The sequence below is a fragment of the Gossypium arboreum genome, chromosome 7 (genome assembly GCF_025698485.1).
Source record: "Gossypium arboreum isolate Shixiya-1 chromosome 7, ASM2569848v2, whole genome shotgun sequence".
NCBI classification, from domain to species: Eukaryota; Viridiplantae; Streptophyta; class Magnoliopsida; order Malvales; family Malvaceae; genus Gossypium; species Gossypium arboreum.
Window position 1 is genome coordinate 50261736 of NC_069076.1, and position 12111 is coordinate 50273846.

The 12111-nt window shown below is 32.6% G+C and overlaps 1 protein-coding gene across 4 annotated transcripts; it reads left to right on the forward strand.

Annotated features, from left to right (window-relative positions):
• The first annotated feature begins 4605 nt into the window (after positions 1–4605).
• LOC108458494 (uncharacterized) lies at positions 4606–10661 on the forward strand. Of its 4 annotated transcripts, none has more exons than XM_053030838.1 (10): positions 4606–4749; positions 5310–5384; positions 5910–6051; positions 6184–6465; positions 6554–6701; positions 7713–8663; positions 8767–9008; positions 9088–9161; positions 9933–10038; positions 10304–10661. In XM_053030838.1, exons 2-10 carry the CDS (start codon positions 5329–5331, stop codon positions 10361–10363), a joined length of 2061 nt encoding a protein of 686 aa, XP_052886798.1. In that variant the 5' UTR covers positions 4606–4749; positions 5310–5328; the 3' UTR covers positions 10364–10661. The 4 variants fall into 4 exon arrangements, with proteins under 4 accessions (XP_052886798.1, XP_017613404.1, XP_017613413.1 ...); XM_017757924.2 differs by lacking the exon at positions 4606–4749 and adding an exon at positions 4801–5171; XM_017757931.2 differs by lacking the exon at positions 4606–4749 and having other exon boundaries at positions 4803–5384; positions 7713–7749; positions 7840–8663.
• Positions 10662–12111: the final 1450 nt, after the last annotated feature.

Consider the following 12111-nt stretch of genomic DNA (forward strand, 5'->3'; position numbering starts at 1 on the left):
TCACCAAAATTTGTAGGAATGGTGTTAAATAGTGAATAAATTATGTGATCGAACCTTGACGAGTCTATTTTCATATGAAAGTAACGAAACCATCATATGATCAGTATACCGAGAGATATTAAAGTTCTCGTGAGACAGGGCCAGAACGGTTTCTGGGTCCCCTGTCGCGACTTTGAAAATTTGCCATAAATTATCCAGAATGAATTAGAAGTCATGCCTTATATGTACAGATTCCTTTTTGAGTCTAGTTTCATTAGAAATAAACGGCATCAGTATTGAAACCTGTACAGAGAGATATTCAAGTTGTAACGCGCGAAGGTCAGTGTAGTCGACCCCTGTAACATGGGTGACTTTAACTAATAAACTGTACCAATTGGCCCAACCAAAAATTCTAGAAATAAATCCAGGGATGAATATTTGAGTCTAAATTCAGGGAAAATTTACGGAATCAGTTTCTGAGTTTTGTAACTCGAGATATGCTTTTTAAGGAAACAGTGACGCAGTTTTCCAGTTTGCCTGGGAATGTTAAGTTGGTCGGTGCTATAAGTGGTTTTGGCTTGTTAACCCCTCGAGTCCGACACCGGCAACGGTCTCAGGTTTAGGGTGTTACAACAGGTCATGTTCTCCAAAGAATGGTGTAACAGACTAAAGAAATCAAAATCCTACACCCCTGAAGATGCAGTGGGACGGATTGAAATTACAATGGCGAATCTTGTCTCCCTGAAGTTGTAGTGGAGCAGATTGAAGTCGTGAATCTCATCTCCTTGAAGTTGTAGAGGAGTAGATCGAAGTTACAGATCTTATTTCCCTAAAGTTACAGTCGAATAGACTAGAGGTAGAAAATCTTATCTCTCTGAAGTTGTAGTAGAGCAGATTAAAGCTACAAATCCTATACCTCTGAAGTTGCAGTAGGTCGGATCAAGTTACCATGGCAAATCTAATCTGTCTGAAGTTGCAGTGGAGCAGATTGAAGTCGCAAACCTCATCTCCATGAAGATGCAATGGAGTAGGTTGAAATTATCAAATCTTAGCCCTTTGAGGTTCCAGTGGAGTAGATCGAAGCTACAAGTCTCTTCTCCCTAAAATTACATTGAAGCAAATCATAGCACCAGTCCCTATACCCCTGAAGATGCAGTGGGATGGAATGAGGCTAGAAGAAAAGAAGCACCAAGAAGCCAAGATTCGACTAGACTAGGCAAAATTGGCTCTTTTAGGGTATTTACTCCATTCTCGTTACACGACAATGAGCAAAGAGGGGCAGCTGTAATAGCCAATTTTGGCCCTAGAATAATAAAACAAACAAAACCCAAATAACCAAATAAAAAAGTCCAAATTTTAAGTCCATTTACAACAAATATGTGGCCCAACATTTTATGGCCCAAAACAGCCCAAACAAACCAAACCTTAGCCTTTTGCAAAGAAGAGAAAACAGCAGCAGCCCTAGCCCCAAGCATGCTACTGTCGAACTGTTGGTCCCCCTTCGGCCACCGCACCTCTGTCATGGCCGTTCCACGCACCTCTGAGAGCCGTCTGACACCTGCAACAAATTAAATGCCACAAAAGCAGCAAAAGAGACAAGCAGAAACGACAAAGGAAAAAGAAATAGGGGGTCGTTTGAATCGGCTTTTAAAAGGCCAAAATACACCTTTGTAACTTTTTTACACACACTTGCAAAATGATATTAAGCAAAAAAGAATATAAATTTTCTAAAGGTGAATATTATTTGCATTTCAGTTCTGATCTTTGTGTGTTTCATTTTTTTTATTTCACGAAATAATAATAAAAAGAAAAATAATAAAACATACATCCGATTCACTGTTTTGGGAGGGGGTTCCAGCATTCCCTAGCCGATTTGGAGGCCGCTGAACCCCTGGGGGTTCGGCCAATGGCCGTGGAAGGGAGCGAGGAACCGAAAGGGGGCCTTCCCTTTTTTCTCTTTCGTTGCGGTGGGCCATGAAAACACCGTCTTTGGAACGTTCAAAGATGGACTAAGAGGTCTCGTTCCACTCAACACCCATCGCCGTTTGTGGGCGTGGAGGGCCGCCGAGGAATCCATCGTCGGCCATGGAGGAGGCTAAAGAGGGAGAGAAAGCAAAAAGCTTTCTGTGTTTTAAAAGAAGAGGGTTGGAAATAATTAAAGAAAAGGGTTTTGGTTTAAATGATGATGATGAAATGGCACCGTTTGGTGTAGTGGGGGGTTTGTGCATTCTCCCTAAAAGGGATATTTATGCAACTGGTCCTTCTCCTTCACAACCCCCATTCAATCAGGCCCTATTTTGTATCTTCTTTTGTTTTTTTAAATTTAGCCCTCAGATCCTGTTTGGTTTTCGTTTTGATCCCTAATTAACTTTCCAGTATTTATACTTTCATACCCCGAATTTTAATTCGTTTTTAGCCATGTCCTAAATCTATTTAATTCATTTATTAACCCTTTTTTAAATGTTTCATTTATATGTTATTTGAAATATTTTGTATGTTATTTATTTACATCTATTCTAACTTATTTTAATGTATTGTTATTTAAATTCTTATTATTTATTTTAACTTGCTTTATGTATATATGTTACTTTAATCTATTTTATATGTATTATTTATTTTTATTCCTTACCTATTATATATGTATACATATAGTTTATTTCAAGCTTTTTACATATTTATAATTCTTTAAAAATCGTTTTGTTATATATTTATTTCAAATTATTTTATATTTTAAGTTATTGTATATTATGTATTTCAAATAACTCTCTTTGTATTACCTTTGAACCGTTACTACTATAAAATATATTTATATTGTCTATTTTTAATTCTTTTACGTATTATATATTTTAAACTTCTTATTTATTACTTTTAAATTAACTTATATATTATTTATTTTAAAATTATTTTACATACCTTAATTTAAACCCATTCTATTTATTCCATATTATTTATTTTACACTTTTATTTATATATATTATCTATTTTAAAATTACTCATATGAATATTTTTAATTTGCTTTATATAATATAATTTTTAAATTCTTTTACATTATTTATTTTAAACTCATTTTATGCATTTTTCATTTTAAATTGTTTTATTATTTACTTTAAAATTTTATATATATTATCAATTTCAAATCGTTACATCTTTTTTTCACATATATACTAGTTATTTCTTAAATGTCTTGTATATTATTTATTTTAAATTTCTTTTTACATAACATTTATTTTAAACTCATTTATATATTATTTATCTTAAATTATTTTACATATTATTCATTTTAAACTTTTTCAGATATTATTTATTTCAAACTTTCGCCTATATTACCTATTCTAAAATTTCTTATACATATATTCTATTTTTAAATTATTTTGTACATTGTTGATTAAATTTCTTTTCATTATTTATTCTAAATTCATTTCTTATCATTTTAAAATTTGTTTTACGTTTCAGTCATTTTAGTTTGCGTTATAATATTTTTAATTCATTTGTCTTTGATTATTAATGATTAGTATTTAAGTGACATATGTTATGTGATTATTGCCATTGTGTGTAGTATAATTCGTTTATTCGTATTTTTGTTATTACCATTTGCTTGTATAATATTATATTCATGTTGTTATTCCGTACTCTATGTTATATTTTTGTTTTATCTAGTTTAAACCATATCATACATTAACCCAACATACTGACCTGACTTGGATCGCTTGATTTTTTTTTCCAAAAAATAATACACGTTATTTAAATATCGTATTCGCTATTGTTCAAAAACAAAATTTTCTAAAATAAGGCAATGTTTTGCGTTTTAGAACATCGAGGGATTGTGCATGTTTTGTGTTTTAGAACATCGAGGGATTGTGCCCTAACTTACAGGGTTTCGATTTTTTCCTTGATTCTAAATAGCCAAATATCCTTTCGAATTTTAAAATACATGGAATTCTAATTAAAATTAAAGACAAACTTGTGCTTGAGAGTTCATGGTATTGTGTCCTAATTTACGGGATGTGATACTCCGATATCTCGAGACGAGGAAATCTTTAACAATCGTTTTGAGCTAATTCAAGAATTTTTAAAATCGATGCTAATAAAAAAGGATAGTATTTCAAATCCGTCCCTGGTTTTCAACTATTCGACATTGAGACACAAACTAATCAATTCGGTACCAATTTTTGGACGTGTCGAGGGTGCTAATCCTTCTTCGCATTTAACCGACTCCCGAACTTGTTCTCTTGAATTTCGAAGACCAAAATGCTGTTTTAATAAATTAAAATTGTTTTAAAACAAAAGTGATCCGATCACACCAAATAAAGATCGATGGCAACTCCTATTTTAATTTTCGCTTTCAAATAAAGTCGATTACCAATAATTTCGACAATATTGATAATATCTAAAAAAAGATATTCAACATGTTAATATAATATCTTTTAATACAATGCATTAATTATCATAAATTTTATTCCTCATCAATTTTATGTCGTTTTCTATCTTGGGTTTTTTTTTTCTTTTTCTTTTTCTGAAAGGACCTTCTCATCACGGTTAGATTCAAGCTCACAGTTAAAAAAAAGGTGGCTTTGTACTTATCCGGTTATCAAATTCAACAATTTCTTTATTAAGTGAAAAAGAAGAAGCGAGTTGAGTGTTTCATCTTTAAGTTGGTAGTATGTTTGGTTTTTTGGTAATAGTATAATTGGTTAGATTGTTGTTATATAATTTCAATTTTTATAAATAGAAACAGGCGAAGCACATCGTAAGGGTATTATCGGCGCGTAGGTATATTAATTAGATCAGATCTCCTTCTAATTTTACCATTTTAGCCTTCGTCTTCCACTTCTTTCCAGTTTCCTCCAAAGCTCTCACATCAATAATTAGTACTAAGTACTAACTCTTATTTATTTATTTGTTTCGAATATCCAATAATTTTTGAATACACATAGACGTGTTGTGAACGTGTCGAATCTTGCCTGCCTTCATCACGCCTTCCAACCCAACCAAACTCTTTCCCTCTCAACCATTATTATTTCCTTTCATTTCATTTAATACAAAACAATTTCATTTTTCTTTTTGCCTTTTAATCTGATTCTCTCTCTTTTATTAAATGTTGTTATGAAGTTAAAAGTGTGATTGTGTTTCCTTCCTTTTCTCTCCCTTTTTTGTTTTATCACTTCCATTTTCATGGAATTCCTTTCTTCATGGTCTATTTTCCTCTCTTTCTTAGTATCTATCTATGTATATATATAGTAATGTTGTTTATTTTGGATATGAATGAATTTTTTATTTCTTGTATGCTAATTGTTAAGCTGTGATTTGCTGTAATTTGAAATTAAAAGCAGAGCTTAGAGCTTAATTTTGATGGGGAAGCACGACGATGAGCGCTCTGTTTTTCCTTTAACCAGTCTCCAAATCGGGTAATTCTTTTAACTATTTTTACTTTTACCATCTGTATGCTTGATCTGAGTAGAAGTTGAAATTTTGGCTTCAGACTATGTTCATGGACTCGGATTGACTGTCATAGATATACATGTTTGAGGCGGTATATGCATTTCCTTTTTTCGAAGTTTTTCATATATGTTGGGATCATATTCCAATGCTCATTTCCGGTATATGCGCTTATGATTAGAAAAATATGAGTTGGTTAACATATGCTTCAGCTGCTAGTCATACTTCATACAGTCGTGTTATTTTTTTTCCCGATTTCTGATTAGTGACCTTTTTTTCTTTCTTTTAATGAGTGTTGATACATTTTTTTATATGGTAATTTTGTGTGTTTCTAGGACTTCATTTGTAGAAATATCAAATCCTGGGCGTTAATCAATTGATTTATTCTAAGCACTTGGTTTATGGGAAATATCACAATCACTGAGTTATTTCTCAGGGTTTTCCACTTTTCTTATGTATTATTTGAAATTTTATTGTCTAATCTCTGATTGCAGAGACTTGCAGTCTTATCTATCGGATCTTAGCCTTTTCTTGGCCCCTGAAAGTAAAAAATTCTACATTTTGGTGGACAACCGGCCATGGCTTAGGGACTTAGGTTCACGTCCTGCTCACTTGTGGCAATTGATGGTTACCAAGGTTGTTGAGCACACCTTTTATTTTGATTCTTTTGAAATATATGGTTTTATTTAATTATTTTTAATTTTTAAATGATTAGAATATTTTAATGAATTTAAGTGGATTTTTTTTCTTCCTATTTACATTTTACAGTCCAGGTTATCTCCTTTTGCTAACACCAAAGGTCGTAGGGCAAGAAAGGATGGAAAAGAAGCTTCTTCCAAATCAAATGCTAAAGATGCCAAGAAGTTGGAGAGATGGTTCTCTTTGGTAGATGCTGCAATGCTGTCGAAAAAGAGAATTTTGCTACCCGTTAAGACATTGAAAACCTCTTCACTTCTTAGCAATGAGCTGCATAGGACATTGTATGGCTTCATTGTATTTGAAGTTTCATGGTCCAATGTTCGAGGTCTTAACTACTTGAATGAACTTCAGGTATTTGTTCTTGTATGTGCTCAATAATTTTTTCTTTGTGGTTCTCTTTCAAGGTCTACGTGTTTAGCAATTTTCTTCTCATTTTCAGACTGATACCTCTCTAGCCATAGAGGCTAAATTCATGCGAAGATGGGAATTTGACAGCATTGATCAAACAGCAAAGTGTCTATCTTCATGGTTCTCTGGATCATTGTTGGAGCAGCGGAATCTGAAGGAGTACCTGAATTCGACAATTGGTATGTTTTTGCCTGAATATTTTATGACACTAGAACAAAAGTTGTCTTTATGAGTCTCGAGTTGCACAAGATTACCTTTCCTCAGTATTCTATATCCTTTGGACTCACAATATATATGTATATATATTTATGTATGAAGTTAGAAATTGCGAACTGAAGAAGTATGTCTGCAAGAACCAAAGTATATTTGGTCACTTTTTATCTCACTAGGTGTAAGTACAATTGATGGAGGACCAAATCAACCTTTGAAAGTCTTAAGTAATTTAAAATAAAGAAAGCCTGTTCAATGTGTATTTTGATGATTTTACCACAAGAGTTTAGCTTATCGAAGTCAAGCCAAACTCATTCTCATCAGCTTTCTGTCTTATTTGCTCTATTCTGTTCCCTTTGAACTGAAAAACATATTGTTAATAATCAAAATTCCCTAGCACCAAGATTAGAAAAACCTGAACGGAGGTTGAACCAATTAGATTTCCGCCTTCCAGTCCAGCTGGCTGGACCTGGTGGCTAATAATTAAGAAAGCTATTCATTTGGCCTAGTCATGAGGTATTTAATATAAAACTAAAATTTGGAGTTTCAAATTTCATTAATTACAAATAAAATTAAAAAAAAAGGCAGTTCAGTCTGGTATTTTCCAGGTTTATAACTGGTTAACTGATTCGACCAAAAGTGGTTTTAATATAGTGTGTGGATCGAATAGGCTGCCAGTTTGACTGACCGGTGTTGTCCGGTCGTCTAGCATTTCTTTTTTTGCTTCCAGCAACCTAGAAGCCCTATAGAGAAGATTGTAGTCTTTCGCTTTTAAGTAACTTTGGTAAGGATAACTCAGTTATATTGCTCAAAGAGTGTGGTTAGGAGCCGGAGCATGTCCTCTGCATGTCAATTTTGCTGCTTACCACTTGATAACCCTTTGATGCCTGAACATTATCTTCCTTTTTCTTTTTTCCCTCTCTCTCTCAATGCAATAAATTTGCTGTGTTGATACAGTATGTAATTTGGATGATTTTTAGGGGAGGTCTTCTATGATGCTGAAAAAGATTTTCCCAGGTCAATCCCTTTTGACGATGATGAAAATATCTGTGGTGATAGTTTCAGCATTGAGGAAAATTTCCCTCATGATCATTGTCGCAATTTCAGGGTTTATCCTGGAACAGTGGAATGTGATACTTCTGAACCACACACCCCTCCTCCTACTGGGCCTTATAAGAGAAGGAAAGTAACTAGGGCAAATGGGACCGGAGTTGAAGTTGATGTCTATTGTGAGGAAACCCGAGGGCAAGCTGAAAGCTCATTAGGGAACTCTAATGAAAATGCTGTGGAAGCTACAGAGTATAGGGATGTTCTTATTTTGTTTAGATTTGATGATAGAGATCTCCCATTTAAATTACAGCAAATAATAATGCCTGATCTGAGGTTACTTCGTTTATTGGAGGCTGGTCTTCCGTCTTGGGTGATATTCCTTCAATCATATCCTGGCTTCTGCCATATCTATCGCCCATGGATGTGCCCTCTGGCCAGAGCTCTATATGTTTTGATTTCAATCATTACGGTTCTAATAGGATTTTATGATTTATACAAAAATGTCCCTATTCTTAAGGCAACTGCTTCTCGTTTATGTGGGCCACTTTTTGATTGGATAGAAACCTGGGAGATGGTGTCAAGGATCAAGTACTTGGGAACTATGCTATTTCTACATAACTTTCAGAAGGCTGTTGAGTGGTTTTTGACAGCAACACGTGCTACTCGGTCATTTTTCTCTGTTCTTTATTTGCCATTAGCAGAACCATTTATGGAATGTTGGGGCTTCCTTTTGCCAATTTGGAATATGTTCAGTGAACTAGTGGAGAGCTTATTTTCAGTCATTTGGACTGTGTTTGGTTCTTTCTGCAGTCTAATGGGGGATCTCATAGAGGTTCTACTAATGCCTATATGGTTCATTGGCTTGGTTCTCTGGAACATTGGTAAGTCATCAGATGATTGAAATTCCGTAAGCTATTTCCTTTTTTAAGGGCTTTGATTTAATATATTAGTCATGTACATTCTTTGTATTTCATGCTACTACAGTGACTTCCATCTTGTATCCTATATTTTGGATTCTTTGGGAAATACTATTTGCCCCAATACGCCTGGTCCTTGCATTATCCAGTTTTGTGGCTTTTGTTTATGGCTTCATGTCTGATTTGGTTGGAGATATATGGAGGTTATCAAGTAGCATAATTCAACTTGCTTCAGCTTCTGAAGCTACAGTGAGCGGCACGTATGAGGTATCTGTATGGCGTTCACTTTGGAATGACCTTTTTTCCCAGGTTAGAAGACATTACTATATCTTGATTAATATATCTTTCTTTGCGTTTATTTTACTTATATTTTCTTTTCTCTTTTCAGGTTTTTCGTGCTGTTAGAAGTATATTAAATGGATTTGTTGCCTTCTTCACGGCCTGCAACAGACATCGCCTAAGGTTGTCACATTTTAAATTTATCGTGCTCTATTTTATATCATATAGTTAGTCTTCTCTCTTTTAGATTTAACCAGAGAGCCAGGTAAATGCTTGCATGCGCTGTTATAAATTATGCATGAAATGTTTGCCCATTTTCCTCTAATCATTGTTCCATTTATTCAATGATGTTTTTCACTAAAATAGTATAAACTAGTAGCGTTAATTATGCAAGTTCCATGGAAGTTAGGTAATTATCTTTGTATCTGTTCTTTTTAGCTCAGGATTTATAGTTATCAATGACCTACTTTAACTCTTTGGTTAGTGTTCTTCATTACATTCATCCATATTCTTTTAGCTGTTTTAACTGTTCTTCATCACATACCTTGGGTTCAACCGTGATGAAAGTGGCTTAAAAAATGCTATGCAATCTCCCCATCTTAGCAAATAAACTTTTAGAATTCCGGATCATATGATTATTATATATATTAGTCTCTAATTGATTTCACTATATTCTTGTGATGATATAGCAACCTGCATTATCCTTTTTGAGTTGTTTGGGCTAGTTTTCTTCTAGTTGTGTTTGCAAACCAAATTCTTTTACATGCTCTGCTAGCTTGGGACAATGATAGAATTTTTACACCCAGGCATTTTGTATTTCTTCCAAAAGGACGCTTTTTGACTCTCAAATGTCATATTCTTGAAGTTTGCAATGTTGACTTTCTATTTCCTTTCTGCATGGTCAAGTGTATAGTGTTATTTTTGACATGATCATTTTGGTGCTATGGCGTACAGCATTTATAATCACGTACAGGATGTCATTCAAAGACGCTTTGGTGGAGTCCCAAGATCACAGACCTCAGATCCTAGAAGTAAATCAACCTGTGGAAATCAATATCAAGTAAGCAATCTCTCTACTTGCTATTTCATCAAATGGAAGACATGAATCCTATGTTACATTGAGTCAGGAATGAGTGCTAGATACAAGCATGCATGCATCCATCATGGATATGCTCAATTTTTTAAGAAAATGTTGTCATATATTTAGATATCGAATATGGATATTATAGGGAAAAAGTGAATAGTTTGGGTAACATAGCATGAATCTTTTAGTTGTTACCGATGCTTACATAATATTTTTTTTTCTTTATCATGGATATTTGCAGTCAGAAGTAAGGAGAAGAGTCCATAGTAAAAATTGTAGTCCTGCAACATTGTCATTTTGAGTCCAAAATATTCAAGAAAGTATCCTTGTCCTGGCCGGTTCCGATCCAATATCATGCAAAAGATATTTTAACAGGCAGTTCAGAATCGAAACCGAACATGAGCAGTCCAATGGTATGGTTAGAGATAGTTTAATTCTTTGATTCCTTTTGTCTCGGAAGCTACGTATTAATTCTCTATGTTCATTAACTGCAAGCCTCTTATTACAGTTTAAGCTTCTGGAGAATGTAAATTATGTATAGTTTCTCTGTATATTTATCAGAAAAAGTTGACTTTAACCATGTCTTTTGGGTTAATAAATGCTATTTGTTCTAGTCTTACAGTAATATGTATTATGAATTTTCTTAACCTATATATGTTTCTGTAAATTAAATTCAAATACGAAATTTGATAAGAATTGCATCAAGTTAATATTACTTAACATTGATGTAAATAAAAAAAAAATTAGTGCGGTAATGCTTTTATCTGGAGTTGATAAATGATTTTTTTTCTTTTTTGGGTTTTCAGTAGCATGAATTTTTTATTATTACAAATTTTGGAGAAGGGGTTTAATAGAGTTGTATTCGGTGCCAGCATTAAACAATTTCGTCACTACAATTGAGGCTATGGCGGACAAATTAATATTAGATTATGACATGGTGAAAAGAACTATGTGAGAAGTATAGCTATTGAAAGTTATATAAGAATTAGATATAATTTCGATGAAAATGGTAAAAAGTGGAGTCTAACATTATGGTGTTTTATGTTTAAAATTTTGATTTTATACAAAAACTTTATAAATATGTATGTGAAGATTACATATTTAAAATATAAAAATCAGTTTAAAATGACAAATGACATGAAATGAATAATGGAATGTATGATTTAAAATTAATTAATAATGTAAGAAATATGTACCATATTAAAATGGAAGAAATAGATTAAATAGAGTAATATGAAATTTAAATATGTGAATATATTATATTAAGAATATTAAATATATTATAATTGTTTATCATGGTGTTGTTATCAATTTTGAGTTAGTGTCGAGCTAATTCATAATACTAATTTAGTCAGTTTTAAATAATATAGATATATAATTAATGGAGGTAACAATTTGTGCATAATAAAATTGAAATGTACATAAAATTTCAAAATAAAATTTTAGTTGAGTGATAAATTTAAAATTTTATTAATATATACTTGGCATGGGTTCAAATACTATCACATGCACAATTTTAATTGGGTTTTTAAAAATAAAAGATTAAAGTATAGATAATTTACTTTGTATAAATAATGCCATGGTTGTATGAAGTTAATCTGATTGAGCGTATCGATCTGATGAGTGACATTAGATTGATTGACCCATGAATCGGTATATATTGGTTGAAGTGGACTAAAAAATCAACTGAATTGAGTTTTATTATTTCATGAATTTTTTAATTATTTAGTTAATTGAACTGTACGAACTGGTGACTTGACTACTTTGACCACCAGTTTAGTTCTAAAAACCTTGAACAATGAGTTTTCAGTTATTTCTCAATTGAGTTAGCTTCCGATTGACTTAAGACACTAACTCAAGAATTTAAATAATAATTAGTTTTTGACGTCACGTGGGATGCAAGTGCAGATATGTGTTTGTTGCTTAAAAATAGAAATAAATAATGAAAAAAATATTTTGAGAATTGAAATTAGAGTAGGATTCTATTTTTATGTTTACAATAAAAGTAATAATGATTTTAATGTATTTTATCAAATTAACTAATAAATT